This window comes from Podarcis filfolensis, assembly GCF_964270895.1.
Source record: "Podarcis filfolensis genome assembly, chromosome: 11".
Lineage (NCBI taxonomy): Eukaryota > Metazoa > Chordata > Lepidosauria > Squamata > Lacertidae > Podarcis > Podarcis filfolensis.
Window position 1 is genome coordinate 8,182,867 of NC_139613.1, and position 26,865 is coordinate 8,209,731.

A 26,865-nucleotide genomic window follows, 5' to 3' on the forward strand; every position below is an offset into this window, starting at 1 on the left:
CTCCAAATAGAAGTTCTTCCTACAAAAAAACTCTATAATACACAACAAGAAAGGAGTTTCTTGAGGAGATTCTGACTCAACATCAGGAAGAACATTCTGAGAGCTGTTGGACAGTAGGATAGACTCCCTTAGAAAGTGCCGGAGGTGAAATCAGATTGAGAGAATGTTCTTTCATATGTGGTGGACCTCTAAAAGGGTAAAAGAGTACAGTAGTACCTCGGGATACATACGCTTCAGGTTACATACACTTCAGGTTTCAGACTCCGCTAACTCAGAAATAGTACCTCGGGTTAAGAACTTTGCTTCAGGATGAGAACAGAAGTCGTGCTCCGGTGGCGCTGGGACAGCAGGAGGCCCCATTAGCTAAAGTGGTGCTTCAGGTTAAGAGCAGTTTCAGGTTAAGAACGGACCTCCGGAACGAATTAAGTACTTAACCCGAGGTACCACTGTCTTGGGAAATAATCCACAATGAATTTAAAAAAAAAAAAAAAAATTTAAAAGTAATTTTCTAAAGAAAACAGAGTCCATTTCATTGGGGATAATGCAGATGGAAATTCCCATGTGTCAAAAAAGGTTATTTATGAATGCCACTACTGTGGCCCGTGTTTTGTTAGCCCAAAAATGGAAAACGAGCCATGTCCCAACCAAAGAAGAATGGCAACTGAAGTTGACAGAATATGCGCAGCTTGCAGACTTAACATAGAATAAGAGAGCAAGAAGAACATATGTTTGAAGAAGATTGGGAAATGTTTATTGAATATACGGGTGGGGGGGGAATTGTGCACACTTGAAAACCTTGGCAGCATTAAGATAAATTCAACAGAGTAAATGATGGATGTGATGATGGAATACTGAATGGTTTAGTTTTTGTAAAATATGCAGGGATTTATGATATGCAAAATGAACCACGGAAAGAGAAGAAGGGAAGTCATTGATATTTTAAGGATGTTTAAATGAGTATTCTAAATTGTAAAACAGAAAATTTAATAAAAAATATATAAAAGGTAAAGGGACCCCTGATCATTAGGTCCAGTCGTGGCCGACTCTGGGGTTGTGGCGCTCATCTCGCTTTATTGGCCAAGGGAGCCGGCATACAGCTTCCGGGTCATGTGGCCAGCATGACTAAGCCGCTTCTGGCAAACCAGAGCAGCACACGGAAATGCTGTTTACCTTCCCGCCGGAGCGGTACCTATTTATCTACTTGCACTTTGACGTGCTTTCGAACTGCTAGGTTGGCAGGAGCTGGGACTGAGGGATGGGAGCTCACCCCATCGCAGGGATTGGAACTGCCGACCTTCTGATCGGCAAGTCCTAGGCTCTGGGGTTTAACCCACAGCACCACCCGCGTCCCTAAAATATATACCCTCCCCCCCAAAAAAAAGACTCCCTCAGAAGGTGGATGTTTTTAAATAGAGCTTGGGTGGCCCACTGTGATTCTTGCATTGTGGAGGGTTGGCCTAGATCACCCTTCCAATTCTCCAGCCCTGTGCTTCTATAACACATACAGGGAAGTTGGAAGTGAGACATATATATACAGTGGTACCTCTAGTTACGAACGGGATCCGTTCCAGAGGCCCAGCCGCATCCCGAAAACTTCATAACAGCAGGCGCCCTTCTACGCACACACGCTGCACGATTGAGCACTTCTGCGCATGCACACAAAGCCCTTATGTGCATGCGTGTGGGGTGAAACCAGGAAATATACACTTCCAGGTTTGACGCATTTGCAACCCAAAGTTTATGTATCCAGAGAGATACGTAAGCAGAGGTACGACTGTATCTCATCCACAGATACTGAGTTTTCAGGCAAATGCCTGGGCACTTCTAACATTGAACACTTGGAAACCCCACTGAGGAATGGGGCCTTGGAACGGAATAAGTTATTATTGTGGAAGTCAGCATCAAGACTTTTTTGTCTTTTGACCTTCAACCCTCTTACTGAGTTTTCAACAACAACTGTGCTGTGCTGAATAAGAAGCTCAAAGTATACAGCAGCTGCTATTACTGGTGACCAGAGTTCATTTATGATAAGGTTAATACCACAAATATTTTGGAAAGAAGTCGTGCCAAAATTATTTCTGCATCTCCTGTGGTTTCGCAAGTCCATACAGTCTTCCAATATGGGCGATAAGGGGATCCCAACAGAGCCAAATTAAGACCTTTAGAAGCCTTTAACACCAAAAGATTATGGGTCAACATTAATTGCAAGAAAACAATGTAATATTTTGAACATCTTTTTTAATTGCAAGGAGGGACTCCCTGGTCCTGAATGGGGTAACTGTGCCGCTGAAGGACCAGGTGCGCAGCCTGGGAGTCATTTTGGACTGACAGCTGTCCATGGAGGCGCAGGTCAATTCTGTGTCCAGGGCAGCTGTTTACCAGCTCCATCTGGTACACAGGCTGAGACCCTATCTGCCCGTGGACTGTCTCATCAGAGTGGTGCATGCTCTGGTTATCTCCCGCTTGGACTACTGCAATGCGCTCTATGTGGGGCTACCTTTGAAGGTGACCCAGAAACTACAACTAATCCAGAATGCAGCAGCTACACTGGTGACTGGGAGTGGCTGCCAATACCATAAACACCAGTCCTGAAATATCTTCATTGGCTTCCAGTATGTTTCCGAGCACAATTCAAAGTGTTGATGCTGACCTTTAAAGCCCTAAATGGCCTCAGCCCAGTATATCTGAAGGAGCATCTCCACCCCCATCATTCAGCCCAGACACTGAGGTCCAGCTCCAAGGGCCTTCTGGCGGTTCCCTCACTGCAAGAAGTGAGGTTACAGGGAAGCAGGCTGAGGGCCTTCTCGGTAGTGGCGCCCGCCCTGTGGAACACCCTCCCATCAGATGTCAAGGAAATAAACAACTATCTGACTTTTAGAAGACATCTGAAAGCAGCCCTGTTGTTAATGTTTGATCGTTTATCATGTTTTTAATGTTCTGTTGGGAGCCACCCAGAGTGGCTGGGGAAACCCAGCCAGATGGGCGGGGTATAAATAAATTATTATTATTATTATTATTATTATTATTATTATTATTACTCCCACCACAAAAATGTACCCCCTCCCGAAACTGGCATCCAGGAACTAAGTGTTGCTGGGCCTTACGAACACTCTTCCAGCAGAGATGCAATTAAGTTTTACTCCAAGCAGACCTGCTGAAATGGGTAGGACTAAGTTAGGGCAATTAATTTCAATGGGTCTACTCTGAGTAAAGCTTAGTTGATTACCAGTCTGGGATTCACACTCCAAGAATATGTGATTTCATAGTGTTGGGTTACAGCTGGACTGGCAGCAGGCGGAGGGATACATTTGCCAAACCAGAATTTACAAAGGCACCCTTCTCAAATGCATCAGCAGGAAAAAGATTTGCTGCTATGGTTTGTGAATTTCCCTTCGGCCACCAGATGGAGCCAGAGACAAAGTCTTCAGCAATCTTGAACTCAAGAGTAAACAGGGAGTAAATCCCAATTTAATTCTGTGTGTCTTTCTTCTGATCATACATAAGATCATACCCCAGAAAGCTGGTTGTGTGTTTTTTTAATTTTATTTACTTAATCAATAACACATACTTCAATATCATATAAGAATAAAGGAAAACAATTCAATTGAATGGAAATAGAAATTAAACATACACACATACAAATTGCAATTTTGGGTCATTTAACTCACAATCTCTAGAAACGTATTAGTATATTACTGATGTTGGCAGTTGGTAACATTTAAAAAAAAAGATTTGTCTTATTTTTACATGACAGGATATTTTCCTTAAGGTCTTATGATATTCTCACCTAAAGCTGAAATGCTACAAAAATTCCCACTGATATTTCAGAGAAGGAATTGAAACATTGTTTTCGACATTGTTTCCACGTAGCTGAAAACAAATCTTTTTCCTGTCTTCAAGTGTACCTTCAAATCTTAGTTCAATTTTGAGCAATAGCTATGGACACTATAAACACTTATTTATTTTCACTTGCTTGAGGGAACCATCCCGGCAGCTAACAATAAATATAAAAACAATTCTTTATCCAGACCATATTTAATGCGGCCCATTCCCAGTAATCAAAGGAACTGGAGTCCATTATTATTTTGCTATTAAATTAATTTCTAGGAAGCATATCTCCCCCAAAGCTGCAACTGAGTGACACTCCAGCTACCTATAACTGGGAATGCTTTGTGTGTTTTTAAACCATCAGCACTTGAGGGGGAGAGGTTGGGTTTAAAGTGTGTCATGCCACTTAAAAAATATTTTAGGAGTAGATTCTTGAATCTTTACTGAGGCTGATGTCATAGGCACATTCTTCCATATTCTTTCCTACTTAATAGAGTCCGTATGGAAGTGAAAGCTGGACCATAAAGAAGGCTGATCGCCGAAGAATCGATGCTTTTGAATTCTGGTGCTGGAGGAGACTCTTGAGAGTCCCATGGACTACAAGAAGATCAAACCTCTCCATTCTGAAGGAAATCAGCCCTGAGTGCTCACTGGAAGGACAGATCGTGAAGCTGAAGCTCCAATACTTTGGCCACCTCATGAGAAGAGAAGACTCCCTGGAAAAGACCCTGATGTTGGGAAAGATGGAGGGCACAAGGAGAAGTGGACGACAGAGGACGAGATGATTGGACAGTGTTCTTGAAGCTACCAACATGAGTTTGACCAAACTGTGGGAGGCAGTGGAAGACAGGAGTGCCTGGTGTGCTCTGGTCCATGGGTCATGAAGAGTCGGATACGACTAAATGACTAAACAACAACAACAACATCAAAACCAAAATCCTTTTCTGAAATCCTGTTAGATTGCATGTATCTAATTCTGTTAATATTTCATAAATCTAGGTGATCTGTCCTTTGGCATTGAAATGATGAGCTGCAATCAGATGTCCAAATGACATGAACACTCTTTTTACCTGCTGTTTAATTGCATCTTTTTAAATATAACTAATTTTTATTACATTTTGCAGTTTTGTATTCAACATAATCATCATTATCACAAAAGGAGTATGTATATCCCAGTCTCCCTCCACCCCCTCTCCCATGACCATAGCTGTCAACTTTTCCCTTTTTTAAAGGGAAATTCCCTTATTCCGAATAGGATTCCTCGCAAGAAAAGGGAAAAGTTGACAGCTATGCCCACGTCAGATAGTTGTTTATCTCTTTGACATCTGATGGGAGGGCATTCCACAGGGCGGGCACCACCACCGAGAAGGCCCTCTGCCTGGTTCCCTGTAGCTTGGCTTCTCACAGGGAGGGAACCACCAGAAGGCCCTCGGAGCTGGATCTCAGTGTCTGGGCAGAATGACGGGGGTGGAGCAATTGAGTTATTATTTTCACAAGCAAAGCCAACCCAAGAGATTTTGGTACCCAAGGAAAAAAATCGCGCATACATAAAATTTCACATACAAAATGTATTTTGACTACTAGCAGTTGAATTTTATTTTGACAATAGGATAGGACAATGTACTCTGCTGAACCCGAGAGCAACCGACTAGCTTTCATGGTGCTGGGGAGGTCGCAGCATGGTTCACAGAGTTCTGTCCTCCATCTAAACATCACTGCCTGCCCTAGAGCTTGTGCAACCTAATGCAGCCACCTCACTCTGCCCCATGGTAGGGCCAGCCTGGAACAAAACGATGCAATTCAGTGCAAGGGGGCCTGCTAGCTAACAACCCAAAGATTCCCCTTCTGTCTTTACATCTTGCTTCTGCAAATCCCAACCCCACATCCTTCTCCTTCCACCACCTGATTTTCCGCTGTGATGGGCACACTCAAAAAGACTGGGGTGGGAAGGGAAAGAGGGAAAGGAGTAACAGCTATTTTGGTTTTCAATACAGCTGCAGATTTCAAGGTATTGGGGAAATTTCTGAGTAGTGAGCCATCAACCTATAATGTGATCAAGGGAACATTCAGAGGACACACACACAAACAATAACACCATTGTGCTCCATGTTAATTAATCTGCAGCCACAGAGCCATCTGTTTGATGGGACTCATGATTAGTTTCTAAAATGAGAAAGTCCACGTGTTCAAGCTTGGAACTGCTTTCACTCCAATTACGCCAATTTACGGATGAGGACTTCCCCACCATCCAATCCCTTTATGGGTTGGGGGTGTCACTGCCCGGCAGTCCCCTGCTCCTGAGTTCCTGTTTAATTGGGAGGCTCTTTCAAATCAATTCCATAACAGAAATAGGTCTGGCCTTGATGGTGAGCCCACAATCCATCGTCAAGCAATGTTAGTTCTGTGTGAGAAATTGGCTCCAATGATGTCCAAGAGGGAACTGAATGTTTTACTGTTCCCTGCGTCAAATCACCCTCCCAGGCTCCATTCCTTTGCTGGACTCCACCACCCCACCACCCCTGTGGAGGCATTGAAGATCTTAAAGGGACAGGCTTCTAGGTCAAGTTCCTCCATTCTACAGCAAGTTCCTCCATTCATGTTGCCGCCATTGAAATGTTGGCTTGGAGATGTAGATTCCTGCTGGGGAAGTGGCTGAAATTTGAAACCTTAAGGTCCACCACCATTGCAAACCTTACTGGAACCTTAGAGTGAAGGACAGGCAATAATAATAATACAGTGGTACCTCGCAAGACGAAATTAATTCGTTCTGCGAGTTTTTTCATCTTGCGAATTTTTCGTCTTGCGAAGCACGGATTCCCTGGGTATTAACGGTTTTAAGAAAAAGGAAACAAACTCGCAAGACGTTTTCGTCTTGCGAAGCAAGCCCATAGGGAAATTCGTCTTGCGAAGCAACTCAAAAAATGAAAAACTCTTTCGTCTTGCAAATTTTTCGTCTTACGAGGCATTCGTCTTGCGAGGTACCACTGTAATAATAATAATAATAATAATAATAATAATAATAATGTGTATTTTAGGTAAAAGGTAAAGGGACCCCTGACCATTAGGTCCAGTCGTGGCCAACTCTGGGGTTGCGGCGCTCATCTCACTTTATTGGCCAAGGGAGCCGGCGTACAGCTTCCGGGTCATGTGGCCAGCATGACTAAGCCGCTTCTGGCGAACCAGAGCAGCGCACAGAAACACCGTTTACCTTCCCACCGGAGCAGTACCTATTTATCTACTTGCACTTTGACATGCTTTCAAACTGCTAGGTTGGCAGGAGCAGGGACCGAGCAACGGGAGCTCACCCCGTCACAACGCCAACTTTCTGATCGGCAAGTCCTAGGCTCTGTGGTTTAACCCACAGCGCTACCCGCGTCCCTTAATGTGTATTTTACAAATACATTTATTGGGGAACCGGGGCAAGCTGTAGTTCCTTTTTGGATTATACATGCTTGATAGTACATCTGGGTTCATTGCCACATACAGTGGTACCTCCGGTTACGAACGGCATCTGTTCCAGAGGCCCGTCCGCATCCCAAAAACCTTGTAACTGGAGGCGCCCTTCTGTACACACACGTGGCGCAATGGAGCACTTCTGCACACAGACGCAAAGTGCGGAGTGAAACCCGGAAGTACTGTATTTTTCGCTCCATAAGACACACTTTTTTCCTCCTAAAAAGTAAGGGGAAATGTGTGTGCATCTTATGGAGAGAATGCAGGCCACGCAGCTCTCGCTGAAACCAGCAGAGCAAGAGCTGCGCAGCGCCTCTTGTTCTGCTGGCTTCCCAGCGAAGCGGGAGGAGGAACGGAAGGGAGCCTTTACGGAGCCCCTTTCCTTCCCTCATCCTGCATCGCTGGGAAGGCAGCAAAACAAGAGGCGCTGCGCAGCTCTCCCTCTTGCTGTGCTGGCTTCAGCGGTAGCTGCGCAGCTTGCTCTGGCTTTTCAGGGAGGTAGGAGAAGTGATGGAGGGCAGCCCATCAGTCCCTTCTCCCACCTCCCAGAAAAGCCAGCAAGAGCCACTCTATCTTTAAAGAGCCACGCCAAGCGAGCGTTTCTGCGGCTCTTGCTGGCTTCTCTTGTTTTCCTCCTCTAAAAACTAGGTGCATCTTATGGTCAGGTGCATCCCAGAGGGATACATAAGCAGAGGTACGACTGTAATGTGCAAGGACACAGATTCATAAAATTGTAGAGTTGAAAGGGACCCCAAGGGTCATCTAGTCCAACCCCTTGCAATGCAGGAATCTCAGCTAAAGCATCCATGGCAGATGGCCATCCAACCTCTGCTTAAAAAACTCCAAGGAAGGAGAGTCCACTGCCTCTCAAGTCAGACCATTCCACTGTTGAACAGCTCATGCTGTCAGAAAGTTCTTCCTGATGTTAAGATGGAATCTCATTCCTTGTAACCTGAAGCCATTGGTTCCCTACCCTCCAGAGCAGAAGAAAACAAGCTCGTTCCCTCTTCCATGAGGCAGCCCTTAAGATATTTGAAGATGACTCTTGTATCTCCTCTCAGTCTCCTCTTTTCCAGGCTAAACATGTTAGAATTCCTGCTCCATGATTGCAGTCATGGGATTGTTGTCTATCACATGATGGTGTATGTTTTGACTCCACAGAGTGGGAAGTGACGGAGACAGGATGTTTGTGTCACTGTGTTCCATGTAGTGGGACTATTGTCCTTTGTTCTTTCTCTCCGCTGTCTGATGCTAGAGAGAGAGGGAGCCATGTTGCAGTACTCAGTCTGTGTTTATATGTAAATAAAGTAGATTAGCCAAAATGCTGAGTTGCTGGGGTTCTGTTACGCAAGCTGCGCAAACTCTGCGGATCCCTAAGTGTGCTGATGTCTGTTGGCATCGGTCGCTGTGATGTTCTGGCTGAAGACAGCTTTTGAAGCTCCCGAACAAACGACCAGGAGGGAGAGAACATGCCAGTCGGGCATGTGTCTCTGCTAGGGTCCTACTTCAACCACTCCTCATAAGGCTTGATCATCTTGCTTACCCTACTGGAAAGGCCTATCTAGACCAGCATTCTATTCTCACAGCAGCCAACCAGATGTCTCTGAAAAGCCAGCAAACGGGACCTGAGGTCAGCAGCCCTTTTCCGCACAGAACATATCTGTTGTGGCTGGTAGGCACTGACACCCTTCTCTATGAATCTGTCTAATCCTCTTCCAAAGCCATCCGAGCTGGAGGCCATCACCATTTCTTGTGGTACCAAATTCCATAAATTTCTTTATTTGTCGTCTGCAGAAGTATTTTCTTTTTCCTGTCCTGCACCTCTGAGCATTCAGCTTCATTGTGAAATAGCTTCGCTGGCGCGGAAGACAGCTTCACGGATATCGATATGGAGACTGATTAAGGTTTTATTGTCCCTCAACACGTTCAAATATGCTAATGTTATTGTTTGCTTAGTTTCATTGCCGTCTGTAAATTTTTTATTCATGCCCTTGTGAACAGCAAGTCAAAACATTCTATTAAAACATTCTGTCCTTGGACATATATGATGTGAGCTATTTCAGGAGTCACTTGTGTCCCAGAATCCACACGTGAGGGCAACTGAGTTCTTGATGAATTGTAATTCTTGTATTTGTTGAAATCTTCCTTTGAATCATCGAATCATAGGATTGCAGAGTTGAAGGGGACCATGAGGGTCATCTGCAAGGTGAGAATCCTTTGCCCAATGTGAGACTTGAACCCACAAACCTGAGATTAATAGTCTCGTGTTCTACTGACTGTGCTATCCCTTGAAGTTCCTTTGATCCAAGGCATAAATGAGTAGGTTCATAAGAGCAGGAGTGGAGAACCTTTGGCCCTCCAAATGTTGCTGAACTGCAACTGTCATCATTCCTGATCTCTGGTCATGGTTGCTGTGGCTGATGGGAGTTGCAGTTCAGCAACATTTGGAGAGCCAAAAGTTCCTAACTCCTGTATTAAAGCATTGTGGGTGGCGCTGTGGGTTAAACCACAGAGCCTAGGACTTGTCGATCAGAAGGTCAGCGGTTCGAATCCCCGCAACGGGGTGAGCTCCCGTTGCTCGGTCCCTGCTCCTGCCAACCTAGCAGTTCGAAAGCACGTCAAAGTGCAAGTAGATAAATAGGTACCACTCCGGCGGGAAGGTAAACGGCGTTTCTGTGTGCTGCTCTGGTTCGCCAGAAGCGGCTTAGTCATGCTGGCCACATGACCCGGAAGCTGTACACCGGCCTGACCATAGGTGAATAACAAGAGCAGTCTTGCTGCCAAACAAATGTATGGTTTCAAAAAATTAAGAAATTCAGGTTTGGACTACAGAGGAACCCCAAATTTGAAAGAGCTGAAAAAGAGCTGAAAACTTTAGGGTATATTCTACCGGTGGAGACCATTTCACATGGGGGGGGGTCCATTTCCAGCCCCCACATGCATCGGCGGAGCTCATATAACCCCACCCTGCCCATTCCATCCCCGTTCTTTCCTCTTCCAGGTTCAAAAGAACCTGCATATCAGCCATTGCGCGTCAATTGGACTCGCACAAATCGGTCGCCGGCAATCCCATCAGCATTGCCTCTCCCCATGGTAGGCCTCCCCGCATCAAATATAGGTCATTTGTTTTACAGAAAAGGAAGTTTTACAGGAAAGGACAGCGAGAATTACAGAGCTGGGGAGACGAAAGAATTTACTGTCTGCCGTAAAGAGGATTAACAAGCTCTCTGTGACATAACATGCCTCGTTGGTCTACTTGGCTAAAGTTACCAGATGTCCCCATTTCCTGGGGACAGTCCCCAGATTTACAAATCAGTCCCCATACAAAATCCATTGAAGTTGAAAAGTGTCCCCAGATTCATTAAAAAAAATCTGGTAACCTTATACTTGGCACTATAGTGCATGGGTAAGCAAACTAAGGCCCAGGGGCCGGATCCAGCCCAATCGCCTTCTATATCCAGCTTGGGAATCAGGGTGTTTTTACATGAGTAGTATGTGTGCTTTTATTGAAAATGCATCTCTGGGTGATTTGTCGGGCATAGGAATTCGTTCATATATTTTTTTCAAAATATAGTCCGGCCCCCCACAAGGTCTGAGGGACAGTGGACCAGCCCCCTGCTGAAAGAGTTTGCTGACCCCTGCCATAGTGGAACACACCCAAAAGATGACAGCACGGGGAAGACGTATCTATGGAGGAAATTCTGCCTAGTGGAAGACCAGCAGTCTGCCCCCGATGGGCTATATAGCAGGAATGCATATCCTGCAGTCCTCCAAACGCCAGTGAACTACAACTCCCATTTGCCCCAGCCAGCATGGCCAATAGCCAGGGGTGATGGGAACTGTATACTTCAGCCACAACCAGAGAGCCACAGTTTCCCCACTGTGGCGCCATGCAAGACTTAACATCTGTACATGCACTTGTCTTGGAAGACAATGCCTTGTTTGATAAATCGTAGAATTGTAGAAGGGACACCAAGGGTCATCTAGTCCAACCCCTGCAATGCAGGAAACTCAGCTCAAGCATCCATGACAGATGGCTATCCAGCCTCTGCTTAAAAACCTACAAGGAAGGAGAAGAGTCTACAACCTGCAGAGGGAGACCATTCCATTGTCAAACAGCTCTTACAGTCAGAAAGTTTTTCCTGATCTGAAGTCGGAATCTCATTTCTTGTAACCTGAAGCCATTGGTTCGAGTCCTGCCTTCCAGGGCAGGAGTTTCAAATACAGTGGTACCTTGGGTTAAGAACTTAATTCGTTCTGGAGGTCCGTTCTTAACCTGAAACTGTTCTTAGCCTGAGGTACCACTTTAGCTAATGGGGCCTCCCACTGCCGCCGCGCGATTTCTGTTCTCATCCTGAAGCAAAGTTCTTAGCCCGAGGTACTATTTCTGGGTTAGCAGAGTCTGTAACCTGAAGCGTCTGTAACCCGAGGTACCACTGTAATATTAAAGGGCTGGCCACCCTCCTTGGTCTCTCCCCCATTATGTGGCACGGCAAATTTTGTTCCTTCCACTCAAAGAAATCTAGCAGGTGCGATCCAGGCACAGTTTTGCACTTTTAAGCCCTCCCTGAAAGAAAACATGTACTTAGCTCTCCCAGAGAGAGAGCGAAAATGTGTGTGTGTGTATTTGAATCTTCCATTGCTGGAGAGAAAAGTAGGTGCACAGAGGGGGGAAAGACAGGGGAGAGCAAGGAAACATCAAGAAGAAAATGGGATGCATGCTTTGTCGTTCCAAGCGACTTGGTCAAAACCCCAAGAGGAGGGGAAGAAGGCAAAAAGCTCTCCTCCTAAAACCACCTGGGAGAGAGCCAGGTGTATGTGTGGAATGGGCAGAGAAAGGCTGCCAGGATGACTTATGGTGTGCTTGGAGTTGCTGTGGGCTATATAAAGCAATGCAGTGCAGGCACCCTCCCACTATCGCTGTCTCTGCACGCTCTCTGCAAAGCGATAAAACTTGCCAGAGAAGGAGACTTCCTGGCCAGGCAGCTGCTCAAGGTAAGATGAGATGACTTCTTTGCTTGTTTAAGGCAGTGTGGGAGTGCTAGGGTGGCTGGCCTGGTCAGATGCAGAAGAGAATAGGATCCCTGCACTTTTTAAGCAGTTGGATTCCAAAGGGGGGATTTCAACAGGTGTACGTTTGCTGTAGTAATCCCCCCCTTTTCCCCCCGCATCTCGTCACCCTACAGTGCACTTACCTGATTTGGGGCTCTCTGAAGTATCTGATTCTACACACCTTGCTAGGAAAGGTTTTTTTTTCTTTTTTAACAATCCAGAAGGAAATAAATTGAGCTAGAATGCAACTGTGCAACTCCTAAGGATGCACATAGTTAGGCAGTCATTCAGTGGGACACATGAGTTAAGATGCGCCAGGGCAGGCTCAGGCTGCAACTCTATATGCCCACTTACTTGGCAGTAGAGATTGTGGTGAAATTCAATATGCTTTGCATTTTCCGAAACAAGGTGAGAAGCAAAACGGAGCTGTCCTCCGAGATCTGCCCTTCTCTGAATTTTGCAATGCAGCGTTTACCCAAATGCATGTGCTAGGGCAAGGTATGCCTAATCAGGCATTGATTAGTGAAAATAGCATGCAATAATGTATTGCAAATGGGGAAATTGCTTTGCAAAAATGTGTACTTGAAGGGAATTAGCCGGCAAAAAAATGTGCATGCAGAAATTTGAACAGAAACACTAATGAATTTTCATGACGACTTTTTAAAAAATTACGAATTGCCATGGAAATGTGGAGAACTGGATGCAAGTTTGGAAAAATGAGAAACCAGAACTGAAAGATTCACACATCCTTACCTAGCAGTAAGGCCCATTAAACTCAATTGGTTGCAAACTTTACTCAGAGCACTCGTTGAATTGAATGAACATAATGAAGTTAGCTCCACTAATTTAAATGGGTCTACTCTGCGTAAAACTAAATTTCAAGCATATGCATATAGGCTTGCACTGTAAACTATTCCTAATTCTACACCAAACATTTGTGGCAGGTGTTTTTGTTGCTTTACGGTGCCCCACCATCAGACTGACTGTGACTGCAATCCTAGGCGCACTGACTTGGGAGTAAACCCCCATTGAGCTCAGTGGGATCTGTTTCTGAGTAAACATGTTCTGGCTGACTCTGCGCATCTTGCTTATCTGGCTTCTTGCTGTCTGTTAAAAGCGTCTCCGACAAACTACAACCAGCAGGAAGAGATAAGAGGCAGGAACAGACAGCAAATACAGTACTTTGAAATTAAGACAAGTCTCTGGAAGCTGAACCACCTTGTGCTTTTTATTCATGCTTAATCCTAACCGATGGGCAGTTTGCTTGTTTCGAAGACATTCGTGCTGGCAAAATTGGGACAGTTCATCCTAGTAGCAGAAACGGATTATTGACTTGTCAAGAGGTGTGGAACTAATCGTCAAATTTCTTGGGCTGGTGGGATAGATGTTTAATGGACATCAGCAGACTGGTGTTGGTTTGTGCCCTCTGGGCATCTAGCTACTTAAGCAGCTCCCTACTAGAAGATTAAAAGCAGCAAATCCATGAGGAACATACCCTATTTTTTGCTCCATAAGACTCACTTTTTCCCCTCCTAAAAAGTAAGGGGAAATGTGTGTGCGTCTTATGGAGCGAATGCAGGCTGCGCAGCTGTCCCAGAAGCCAGAGCAGCAAGAGGGATTGCTGCTTTCACTGCACAGCGATCTCTCTTGCTGTTCTGGCTTCTGAGATTCAGAATATATTTTTTTTCTTGTTTTCCTCCTCCAAAAACTAGGTGCGTCTTGTGGTCTTATAGAGCGAAAAATACGGTAATTCATACAGAGATAGTTCAGAGATCTGCTTCCCAGAAATGGGCATTCTTGATAGATGATGAGTTCAACAGCTTGACTCGAACCAGGGTGAGCTCAAGACATTTTTCTGCATCAAGTGCAGCAATTTGCATCAAGTGCATCAAGTGCAGCAATTTGCCGTTCTCCACAACCCTAGATTTGTTGTTGTTGTTTAGTCATTTAGTCGTGTCCGACTCTTCGTGACCCCATGGACCAGAGCACACCAGGCACTCCTGTCTTCCACTGCCTCCTGCAGTTTGGTCAAACGCATGCTGGTAGCTTCGAGAACACTGTCCAACCATCTCGTCCTCTGTCGTCCCCTTCTCCTTGTGCCCTCCATCTTTCCCAGCATCAGGGTCTTTTCCAGGGAGTCTTCTCTTCTCATGAGGTGGCCAAAGTATTGGAGCCTCAGCTTCAGGATCTGTCCTTCCAGTGAGCACTCAGGGCTGATTTCCTTCAGAATGAATAGGTTTGATCTTCTTGCAGTCCATGGGACCCTCCAGAGTCTCCTCCAGCACCATAACTCAAAAGCATCAATTCTTCGGCGATCAGCCTTCTGTATGGTCCAGCTCTCACTTCCATAACGGGTTATAAAACCCAACTCTCACTAACCATCTCACTCGGAAAGGAAATTTCAGATTCGGGAAGCAAATTAGGCATTTCCTGCTCATTGTTTGGGGCTCAAGGTGAATTTTGAATGCCAGAATGCAAAATGAAACAACAACAACACACACACACAACAGACACAGCTTCTTGACACTGTTTTTAGTACTCCAGGATTGATGTTACACTGCAATTCAGAGCAGCCTTCCCGGAGAAGAAATCGGCACCCCTCCATTTGGTTCTTGTTCTGTGTTGTTGTTTTTAAGCCTTGAGATTTCATGTTGCTGTGTGTCTGAAAAGCAGCGTGTAAATAAAATAAAATAATAAAACAGAATAGGGGGTTGCTAGCCCAATAAGTCAAGGGAAACATTGCTGAATTTTGCACTCCTGCCTTCAGAATGTACTTCAGCCCCCACTCCCAAGTTGTTGGCATCCATCTGTCTTGAGAGACAATGGAGTGTGCCTCTCAGGGTGAAATCAAACCATTGGAGAATCACAGCACCTGCTGTAGCTGCAGAGGCTGGTAACTCATAACTGCTGCCTGTGACTCCTAACTGTGTGGCCTGATGAGCGAGATAATCTTGGGGTGATTCTGCCTTGCATCGGGGGGATTGGGTTCAATTTACAATTCTGTGCTCAAAACAAGGAGATCCTGTCCGAATCAGGCCTGTGATCTGAGAAGTAGCAAGGACTTTCCTCCTGCATAATATTATTTCGCCGTATCTTTACAACTGCATGTGAAACTCTTTTTTTTTTATTGCTTTTTGTCAATCTGTCAGAACCAGTGCAATAATAAAGCTACAGGCTTCTAGAGAGTTGCTACAGCTCTGTGCTGTAGTAACCCCTTTGTTCTCACTAGAGCCTTTCCAACATTTCAGTCCTGTGGGCACTTAAGGGGGTGAGGGGACCTGAGAGCCTCAGTGGGAGGGGGGCACAGTTCAAAATACCAGAGTGCCGAAAAGAGAAAAGAGGAGCGAACAAATGTAAACTTTGCTCTTGTGTAAACCAAACAGCTCCATTGAGTCAGTCAACACACATCGCAAGCAAAGAAAGAAAGTTCCCTTACCCAGGTGAAAATGTAGTCCTAACCTTAGCAGCAAAGAATACCTATGTAAACTGCAAAGCACAATCTGTACACCACGTTTTTTCCAAAAGCACGTTCTCAGTCCTCTGTCTCGACTCTGCAAGTGGTTACTAGTTTCTGTTCAAGGCTTGGGGGAAAGGCACTCTGCACATGTTGGGTTTCCCTCTGATCATTTCTGCTTTTCAGCGAACAGAAAGAGAAGTGCTGGATTTTCTGTGAAGGCATTTCCCCCTAAGAACATTTGTGAGAATAAGAAAGTGCAGTTGGTTCTTGTGTGAAGGGAGGCAGAAGAGTTAGAGTGAGTTAGAGACAGGATAAAATAAGAATAAGAGGGTAAAGGGAACAGCATTTTGAATGCATTCAAATTTTACAGTGGTACCTGAGGTTAAGTACTTAATTTGTTCCAGAGGTCTGTTCTTAACCTGAAATTGTTCTTAACCTGAGGTACTATTTCTGGGTTAGCAGAGTCTGTAACCTGAAGTGTCTGTAACCTGAAGTGTATGCAACCCGAGGTCCCACTGTAGTTGTGTTTGCAGTAAACTACAATCTTCGTTGTTAACTTGAGAACCCGACTGGGACTAAGTGTTTCACCGGGGAGAACCTGGTTGGCGGCAGCAGATTAGTGGTGTATGGGTCAATAGTCCATCAAACGACCAGGGGCTCCGTACACAAAAATTCAGGAGAAACAGTAGCGGATGGTGGGGTAGGATGACAGCACTTACCTAACCTCCTGGCTGTGGAGTCTCTGCTGTTTACCAGAGGGAAGTGAGAGGGGCAAGGTGGTGGTGACATTGATGCTGTGGAAACGCACCAGCAGGAACACTCTGCCAGCACAATTGCACAGCACTGACCTCCCTACTGCCTTGCTCCTTCCACTCTTGCTCCCAAAAAGCAGCAGGGACTCTGCTGCCAGAAGTCAGGTAAGCACCGTTGTCCCACCAACCACTACAGCAGAGAGCCTTTCAGCAGTTGTGTTGGAAATGCAAAACCTCCACTTGCGGAAGAGAGACCAACAAAAGATGACATTCCACCTGCATTGTGCGTCTCATTCAACGAAGGCCAGCACAGTAGTCACGAGAGATATGATCAAACAAGAGCAGAATGAGGGCACCCGACCAGGTGCCTATAAAACAATAAACTTCTTGCCAAGGCAGAGAATGGGTTCATTTACTGACTTCCTTCTCCCTGCCCTTTATCACACATGCCACGCTAGGGAGAGATGGATGGATGTTCTCTCGCCGACATTTCCGGGCACTCCGCCATTCTAGTCCCAACAAACACATCCCCAGATGGACACAAGCCTTATGACTCTGAATTTAAGAGCCAGCGCTGCCCAGCTTATGCCCACGACCCCTCTCAAAGCATGCCACTACTGGAGAGGCTGCAAGGCCAGGTAGGCATACTTTGAACATGGCCAGCATCTACAGCATCAGGTTCAGAGGTCAGCTTGGTGGAAGGCCTACTGGGTGGATCTGATTATTCCTGGACCCCTTTTGTTTTTCATGTTCCGGCAGAATTAGTTGGACCATGACTCCTGTCATTGCTGGTCATTGGCCTTGCTGGCTGGGGCTGATGGGACTTGGGAGGGCATGATGTTGGCTGTCCCTGTGGATTTCACAGGAGTACCTTTGGACCAGCTGCTTCTCCCCGGCCAGCTTTTCTCTGAATTGCTTCTAGTCCTAATATGGAAAAGGAGGTGTCAGGAATGAGCCAGCTCCTAGTGAAACTCTACAGCCTGCTGCAGAACAGAGAGAGTTAGATCTGCAGCAGGCAGAACAGTGCCCAGGGGCCAGTGCAACTCCCATGGGCACTGGAATGCCAGTTGCCAAGAGCGGGCTGAGAGTGGGCTGGAACACAGCCAAAGCTCTCCAGAAGATCAGTTAGGCACAAACAGGCAAAGAGATAGTTTGTTGGAACAGGAAGAGGTTGGAGCAAGCCAATCAGTCCCAAAAGCCGGCAAATGGGAGGGTTGTTAGACCGGAAGCAAAACAAGAGACGTAAAAGTCATAAGTTCAATATCTTCTGTAGATCCCAGAAGGACTCTTTAGAAGGGTCATCTTGAGTAACGATATCGGTCAGAAGCTTTGTTAGAGTTGTCCAGAGCTATCTGTTTGTTTGGTTTTTTTGCAACAAATCCTCCTTTTTAATTAGCTAAGCTTCTGGGAACCTGGACTTCTGACAGGAGGATCACAGCAACTTGGGAGATATTCATGATCACAGTGTGAAGTCCTATGCATTGTCGCTTTTGTTCCTGGCAGGGTCTGAACACCGCAACGGAAATGGAAGACGCCGGAGAAAAGTCTAGCAAAATGCAACCCCAGACGGGGAAAATCTGCAAAGCCCTGAGCTACATCATGGGGGACATGAAGGCATTGGGAGACTGGCTGAAAGGTAAGCACATAGCAGATGATGCACCGATGAGAACCAGAATGATGCAACATTGCTTTTGGACCTGGAGACCTTTGCTTGAGTGCCTGCTCATCTTCAAAGCTTCTCCTGTACGAACAGCACAATCCTGGGGAGCCTGTTGTTTTCCAGGAGATGATGGACTAAAACATTCATTATCTCTCACCACTGGGACTCAGGACACGTTTCCTGAGTCCAAGAAGAACATAATATGGAGGGTGCCTGCTGGATTAGACCAATGGTCCATTCTAGTCCTGTGTTGCAGTCTAGGTGGTTCCATCAAACCACGAAGCTCAGTTTAGTAGTTTTGCAGAGGAAGCAGTGGGTGGGAACAGGAAGTAAGGCAGCAGAGCTCAGCGGCCAGGAGCCTCAGGTTCAAAACATCCCTGGTCACTCTGCACTGAGGGCCTCCCACAATCCTGGACCTGTCCTGCTAGGTCTGGTGTTGTCCTCTCTTTTCCCCCATGCACATATCACGATATGTTTATTCCTTTGTTCCTAAGTTTCCTTTGTTTGAGATCCACTCCGCCACCCTGCTCCCAGACCATCGGTTTATCTTGCCCAAATTCCAACACGAAGTTTTAAGTTATGCACATGGAGCGGGTGTGTCGCAATCCCAGCACAAGCTGGCAGGGACACACTCACGCCATCTGCCATCTTAGATGTAAGCAACATAAATAAGCTGGGTTTTTTATCTCCGGCATGAACTCTGCCATCAGTTCACGCGCTGCTCAGTCAACTCCCCAATTGCAAAACGGTGTGGTTTATTTTATTTTTTTATAAACAATAATAAACGTGTGTCATATTTTACAACTCTGTCAGTGGTAAGGGCCCTACCAGATGCTGCTGGGAATATGTGCTTTGGAAACTGTCCCAGACTATAAACTTTCAAACAACGGTAACAGACCTACTGGAGTGTGCTACAAGTTGCGCCCCAAAATCTGCCTCTTTGTGCATTTTGACAGTGCATGGTCAGTGAGTGTTTAAATACTTGCCCAATGCTTGCTAAGTATTCAGGATCCAGTGAGTGCACCTAATAAAATGTCCTGCGGAAACATAGATCAAACTGTGGGTTCATCTAGCTCAGCATTGCGGGTGGCGCTGTGGTCTAAACCACTGAGCCTCTTGGGCTTGCTGATCAGAAGGTTGGCGGTTCGAATCCCCGCGACAGGGTGAGCTCCCATTGCTCTGTCCCAGCTCCTGCCAACCTAGCAGTTTGAGAGCACACCAATGCAAGTAGATAAATAGGTACCACTGTGGCGGGAAGGTAAACAGCGTTTCCATGTGCTCTGGTTTCCGTCACGGTGTTCCATTGCGCCAGAAGCGGTTTAGTCCTGCTGGCTACATGACCCAGAAAGCTGTCTGTAGACAAATGCTGGCTCCCTCAGCCTGAAAGCGAGATGAGCACCACAACCCCATAGTTGCCTTGGACTGGACTTAAGTGTCCAGGGGTCCTTTACCTTAGCTTTACCTTTTTACAATGATTGGCAGCAGTTGCTCTCCAGAATTTCAGGCAGCGTTCTCTCCCGACCCACATGGATATGATGGGGAATGAATCTGGGACCTTCTGCATGCACAGCAGATATGCTTCTGCTTAGCTACAGCTCTTCCACAAGGGCTGTGCGATGCAGCCCTTTTGCTCAGCAGAGAAGCATGGCCAGTGCACATTGCTGTGCTTGCTATTGATCTTGTTACATTGACTTGGTTTGTGAGGTTTTTTGCTTTTCCTCCAGAGATGGTCAAGGCAGTGTACACAGCATTCCCAGGTGGTCATTTATCCAGGCCCAGCCCTTGTTTGCATCAGCAAACTTAGTGTGTCATGTGCCTTGGATGGCTTTGAAAGAGGTTTGGATAAATTCATGGAACATAGGGCTATCAATGCTTCCAGTTGTTGGAAACTGAAAGAGGGGAGGGTGCATACACTCCAACATTTCTCCAATGAAAATAGGAACATCCTATTCAATAATAATAATAATACAGTGGTACCTCAGGTTAAGTACTTAATTTGTTCCGGAGGTCCGTTCTTAACCTGAAACTGTTCTTAACCTGAAGCACCACTTTAGCTAATGGGGCCTCCTGCTGCTGCAGCACCACCAGAGCACGATTTCTGTTCTCATCCTGAAGCAAAGTTCTTAACCCAAGGTACTATTTCTGGGTTAGCAGAGTCTGTAACCTGAAGCGTCTGTAACCCGAGGTACCACTGTAATAATAATAATAATATTCTTTCTTTTTAAAAAAATAATTTTTATTAACTGGCCAATCACATCAAATTAAATCACATCACATAAATTCCAAATTACAAAGCCAAATTTTTAAATTTTGTTGGGGGAACCCATACTTCAAGATCCAAAGGGGGATTCAGATCATCTTCTTATTACTGCGTTAATGTCCAAATCAGTCCCAATCAGTCCAAACAAAATTCATAATTCTATCCAGTCTTATCTTGGTGTTTCCACATCATATCTTGTTCATATAATTTCTATTTTTCCTTTACAATCTCTTCTGTTAGTCTCGATAAGCCGATAAGCAAAATAATAAATAATAATAATAATATTCTGCCCATATGACTGGGTTGCCCCAGCCACTCTGGGGAGCTTCCAACATATATAAAAACATAATAAAACATTAAACATAAACAACTTCCCTATACAGGACTGCCTTCCAAAGGTTGTATAGTTAGTTATCTCCTTGGCTTCAGAGGTTGGATAACTCCATACCCTCCAACATTTCTCTGATTAAAATAGGGACATCCTAAGGAAAAGCAGGACATTCCAGGAACAAATCAGAAACCGTGATGGCTTCTGTAAATCTGGGACTGTCCCTGGAAAATAGGGAAACTATTAGGGTCTGAGGGTCTTCTTGTTCTAGGGCCCTGTTTGAGATACATCTGGGTGGCCACTGCGAGAACAAGAGGCTGGTCTAGATGGGCCCTTGGCCTGATCCAGCAAAGGCTCTTCTTATCTTCTTCTGCCCCTCCCTTTGGACCCCTCCCTCGTCATCTTGTGTGTGAGCCTTTAGCCATGTTTTCAGGCACCATCTGTTTTTTGCACTTAGGTGCTCCAATGACGACATTCTCTTTTTATATATATATACATTTTTATTGGTTTTTTTACATATCATTTCCAACATTCATTTAACATAACTTCTTATCTTATACAATATTTTAGACTTCCGTCAACACCTCTGATGATTTTCCATTCTTTATCACTTGTTCTGCATGTCTTAATTTCTCTATTACTCTTAATTATCATTAACTAATAATTCTCCTCATAGTCTTTCTTGCAATATTTCAAATAGTCCTCCTTACAGAACTTCTTGCAGTCCTACTAGCGTAATCTGTTCATTACTTTTCAAATAGTTCATATATTTACTCCAGTCTTCTACGAATCTGTGGTCCCAGAGGTTTCGAATCCTTCCTGTTAATTTATTCAATTCTACATAGAATTTCATCCGCCATTCATCTTTCATCGGTAATTCTTCTTGCTTCCATTTTTGTGCCAATAACATTCTTGCTGCCATCATTGCATATAAAAACAACTTACAACCCTGTCTGTTAATATCATCTCCTACAATGCCAAGTAAAAATGCTCCTGGTTTCTTAATAAATGTATGCTTCAACATTTATTTCATCTCATTATATATTTCCCAGAAGTTTTTCACTTTTTTACATTCCCACCACATGTGATAGAAAGTTCCTTCCTTTTCTTTACATTTCCAGCATTTATTACTTGTTTTATAGATTTTAGCTAATTTCGCAGGGGTGATATACCACCTATACATCATTTTCATCACATTTTCTTTCAAAGCATTGCATGCACTAAATTTTAATCCTTCTTTCCACAGTTTTTCCCAGTCTTTTAACTGTATACTATACCCAAAATCTTTGGCCCAATGGGGACATTCTCTTTCAGATAAGCCTCTGGTGTTTCAGTTTGTCGACTGGGTCCTGCGTGGCATCTCTCAGGTGATGTTTGTCAGCAACCCGCTGAGTGGTCTGCTCATGTTAGCCGGATTCCTCGTCCAGAGCCCTTGGATCACACTGACATGTTGCACTGGAGTCATTGTCTCAACATTAACAGCACTGATCCTGTGCCAGGAGAGGTAGGTTTGCCCCTGAATTATTCTTTCATGCCTCAAATCCCTTCTCTTTTCTTGTTTTACATGCTTATATATACATATCTTTAGGCACCAGGCAAAAGCATTCCTCTTCTCCCAAGCCTTTGGCCAATTAAATAATCTGCGGCCTCTTAAACTGGGGGTGTTTTTGTTTTTATTTGTTATTATGGTGTGTGTGTTTTGTGTGTGTGTGTGTGTGTGTGTGTGTGTTTATGTTGTAAACAGTCCTGTGATCCTCAGGTGAAGGGCGATATAGAAATTATTAGTATTATTATTATTATTATTATTATTATTATTATTATTATTATTAGGCTACTGGGCTTATTGACAACTCCACAAATATCCTATGTTCTGCAATACATTAGACTGAAATTTTGGACACAGAAAGCTGAAGTTCTGTGAGCAGAATTATACTGTTCAGTGGAGGGGAATAATAAGTGTTATGTACTGAGCTTGGTCCTGCCAACCTAGCAGTTCGAAAGCACGTCAAAATGCAAGTAGATAAATAGGTACTGCTCTGGTGGGAAGGTAAACGGCGTTTCCGTGCGCTGCTCTGGTTCGCCAGAAGTGGCTTAGTCATGCTGGCCACATGACCCGGAAGCTGTACACCAGCTCCCTCGGCCAGTAAAGCAAGATGAGCACCGCAACCCCATAGTCGGCCACGAATGGAACTAATGGTCAGGGGTCCCTTTACCTTTTTACTGAGCTTGGATTCTAGAACAATAGGCAGGTAGGGTCCTAGAAGGCAGCAACCTGATTGGTCTGCACGAGCCGTCCAATCTGGCTCCAGGAGGAAGTGAATCAGCAACCTGATCTTCTGCAGGAGCAGACCAGTCAGGCTCCAGGAGGGGAGTTGAATCAGCCAATCATGCGTTGTTCAAATAATGTAAATATAGCCAGAGGTTTTGAGGGAAAACACACTCACTCACTGTTTACCATGAGCTGAAATAAAGAGCATGAAATCAACACTCAACTCTGTGTATATTTCAGAGGATGTGGTCAGGAATCATCCCTTCCTTGCCAGCAACCTCCAGAGACCCTCAACCATTAGGCAAGGGTAGACATTGTCCGTTATCACTCTTGGTCACAGCCTGGGGCAGAGGCAAATATCTTCTGCAGTCATCAAGACTGCTCCTCAGACCCTCAGCTTCAGCAGCGACTGTTACAATACAGTTGTAAGCATTTCTGACCTCTTTTGCTCCTCACGCAGGTCAGCCATTGCTGCAGGACTCTACGGCTACAATGGCGTGCTGGTAGGAATGCTCATGGCTGTGTTTTCCGACAAGGGCGAATATTACTGGTGGCTTCTGCTTCCTGTTGCTCTCATGTCCATGACGTGGTAAGTATTTTGGGTTCCAAGTGGGCATTTTGTGTGTGTGTGTGTGTGTGTGTGTGTGTGTGTGCTTCTCCACTTTGCCCGCTGTCCACTTTGTTCTCCTCTCACCGTCAGGCCATAAGGTGCATTTATATTATACAACAAGGGTAGCCAATCTGGTGCTCTCCAGATATAGCTGGATTACAGATCCTTTCAGCCCTAAGCATGGACCATGTTGGCTGCAGCTGATGGGTTCCGGAATTCAGATATTGGGTGCTGGGTGCTGGAATCCAATATCTGAATTGGCAGCATGTTGGTGGGGGAGAATTGGTTTTCCTTCCTTCCTTCCTTCCTTCCTTCCTTCCTTCCTTCCTTCCTTCCTTCCTTCCTGGAAGCATAGAAGCTATCATACCCCCCATTAAGGTCCCAATTCAGATTCTCCCCACCTCCTAATGTATGCATGATCAACTAAATATCTGGCCTTTCGGGACATCTTCGGGAGAAGAAAATACAGTGGTACCTTGGGTTACAGACACTTCAGGTTATGCGTTTTCGGGTTGTGCACCGCGCCAAACCCAGAAGTACTGGAACGGGTTACTTCCGGGTTTCGGCGCTCGCGCATGTGCAGAGACACTAAATCACACTTTGCGCACGCACAGAAGCGCCAAATTGCGACCCATGCATGCGCAGACACGGCGCTGCAGGTTGCGAACCTGTCTCCCACAAGGATCACGTTCGCAACCCCAGGTTCCACTGTACTAAGGAGTAAACCCTACACAAATCCATAGTTGATTCCCTTGGACTGTTGGGTGGCTCCTTGTATGCCTCCATCCTCAACTCCTGCAGCCAGACTGGCGCCAAACATATTGCTCTGCTTTCTTTTGGTCCACATCAGTGAGGCTGAGAAGGGGCTCTTGTCATCTGGGCATCCCAGGACACACACTGCCCAGGCTTGCGCCCCAGGGAAGTCACTTGGAATCTGTTAATGCAGCAAAAAGCAATGCAGGAGGTAGCAGTTGTGAATTACCAGTCTTTGCAATCGCAGCAAGTGCTGCAATCCTCCAGCGGTTTGAGTTCACCTTCAGAGGCACACACACATTATCTCTCGAGACAGAGGAATGCCAAGAAGAACCGGCTCCTTTAAGAGAAGCAACTATGACCCAGAAGGCCAGCTCCCAAACTTTCGTTATACCATTAATTAAGCTCACAATGGGTTTTTGCATAAACAGCAGATGACAACGCACTCATGTTGATATTTGGTGTGGGTGTCTTAAAAAAACACACAAAATCCTTCACTTAAAGGCACACATGCAGAGCTAATGTATTATGTGGTTTCATCCTAAGTGGGTAATTGAGTCTGGGTTTTACAGGCCTTGTCCAATATTCTAACCATAGTGGTGCCTCTGTTTATGAACTTAAACCGTTCTGGAAGTCCGTTCTTAAACCAAAATTGTTATTAAACTGAGGCACGCTTTCCCTAATGAGGCCTTCTGCCGCCGGTGCCCTTCCACCGTTCGGATCCCGTTCTTAGACCAAAGTAAAGTTCTCAAACTGGGACACTATTTCCGGTTCTGCAGTTTGTAAACAGAATCATTTTTAAACCGGACTGTTCTTAAACTGAGGTACCACTGTACTTCACTACACCCTGTGTGCCTGCTAAACCAGAAATTATCTCAAGTTTCTTTTTGTTGTTTTGTTTTGTGATTTTTCATTGACATAGTTCTACAAACTCCCACTAACTGGTTCCTTTCTTTCCATTCATTTCAAAAACATTTTCCCTCCCTTCATATAAACTGAACACTGAACCGAAACAAGTTTATCGCATGAGATTCATTCAACAGGAAGGTTACATTCCATGCTGCGTATTGTGTATTGTGTATCACTTTGAGAAATATGAGCCAGTAACGCCAAAACAAAATAAAACAAAACAAAAATGCCAACGTGATAAAACTTCTCCCTTTGGCTCTGAGGACAAAAAAAACCAGTGACTGATCATGCATTCCAATCTGTTTCCAAAGGGGGAGCACTTTTGCTCTCTGCTGAGCACTCATTCTGATCTGTTTGCGGGGAGATTCGACAAAGGGCTCATCCACACCAAATTTCCTCCTCACTTTCTAGCCACTGGTTCATGCTTTTCCAGTCCGTGTGCAAGCACTTTTTTCTTCCCTGCCACTTTCCCTGCAAAACCCACTCTTTTAGATGCAGATAGTGTATGGATAAGAGACGCGGGTGGTGCTGTGGTCTAAACCACTGAGCTTTTTGGGCTTGCTGATCAGAATGTCGGTGGTTCAAATCCCCGTGATGGGGTGAGCTCCAGTTGCTCTGTCCCAGCTCCTGCCATCTTAGCAGTTTGAAAGCACACCAATGAGAGTAGATTGGTACCACTGCAGCGGGAAAGTAAACGGCATTTCCGTGCGCTCTGATTTCCATCACAGTGTTCTGTTGCACCAGAAGTGGTTTAGTCTTGCTGGCCACATGACCCAGAAAGCTCTCTGTGGACAAACGCTGGCTTTCTTGCCCTGAAAGCGAGATGAGCGCCACAACCCCATAGTCGCCTTTGACTGGACTTGATTGTCCAGGGGTCCTTCACCTTTACCTTTATCGTATGGATAAATGCAACAATGTTTGGAATCCATTCATAAGAAGCGTAATGTCTTGTTAATAATAATTTTACATTTATTGGATTATTTGCATCACTTATGTCCTCTATTGTGTACTCTATTCTATTGTGTTGGTTATTTTCCCTCTTTCTTTCTTTCTTTTCATATTATTCACATCTTTCATATTTCTTTTCTTTCATTGAAGATTTTTCACTGAAAACTTATACAGTGGTACCTCGGGTTACAGACGCTTCAGGTTAAAAACGCTTCAGGTTACAGACTCCGCTAACCCAGAAATAGTACCTTGGGTTAAGAACTTTGCTTCAGGATGAGAACAGAAATTGTGTGGCGGCAGTGGGAGTCCCCATTAGCTAAAGTGGTACCTCAGGTTAAGAACAGTTTCAGGTTAAGAACAGACCTCCTGAACGAATTAAGTTCTTAACCCAAGGTACCACTGTACATACATATATATATGTATATATGTACATACTTTAACATTCTTGGCAATCCACAGAAAACCCTAATTGCCCTTTGCTGTAATTCAGTGTGGAAGAGCTGGTTTCCTAAAGAAAGCTGTGGGGCAAAAAAAAGGGGGGTGCTCAGAAATGGACTGGGGAAATGCAAACATATGCCAAGAAAGA

The 26,865-nt window shown here is 45.1% G+C and overlaps 1 protein-coding gene across 2 annotated transcripts in view; it reads left to right on the forward strand.

The window, feature by feature from the left end:
* The first annotated feature begins 11,905 nt into the window (after window positions 1-11,905).
* LOC310744410 (urea transporter 1-like) overlaps window positions 11,906-26,865 on the forward strand; it is a 33,641-nt gene continuing 18,681 nt past the window's right edge. The window contains exons 1-4 of one of the 2 annotated variants that reach the window (XM_083575774.1): window positions 11,906-12,276; window positions 18,046-18,178; window positions 22,105-22,294; window positions 23,520-23,648. In XM_083575774.1, the coding sequence (XP_083431900.1) occupies window positions 12,130-12,276; window positions 18,046-18,178; window positions 22,105-22,294; window positions 23,520-23,648 (599 nt within the window). In that variant the 5' untranslated portion in view covers window positions 11,906-12,129. Of the gene's footprint in view, window positions 12,277-16,967; window positions 17,181-18,045; window positions 18,179-22,104; window positions 22,295-23,519; window positions 23,649-26,865 lie in introns of those variants that run through there. The other variant, XM_083575773.1, reaches the window with a different exon arrangement.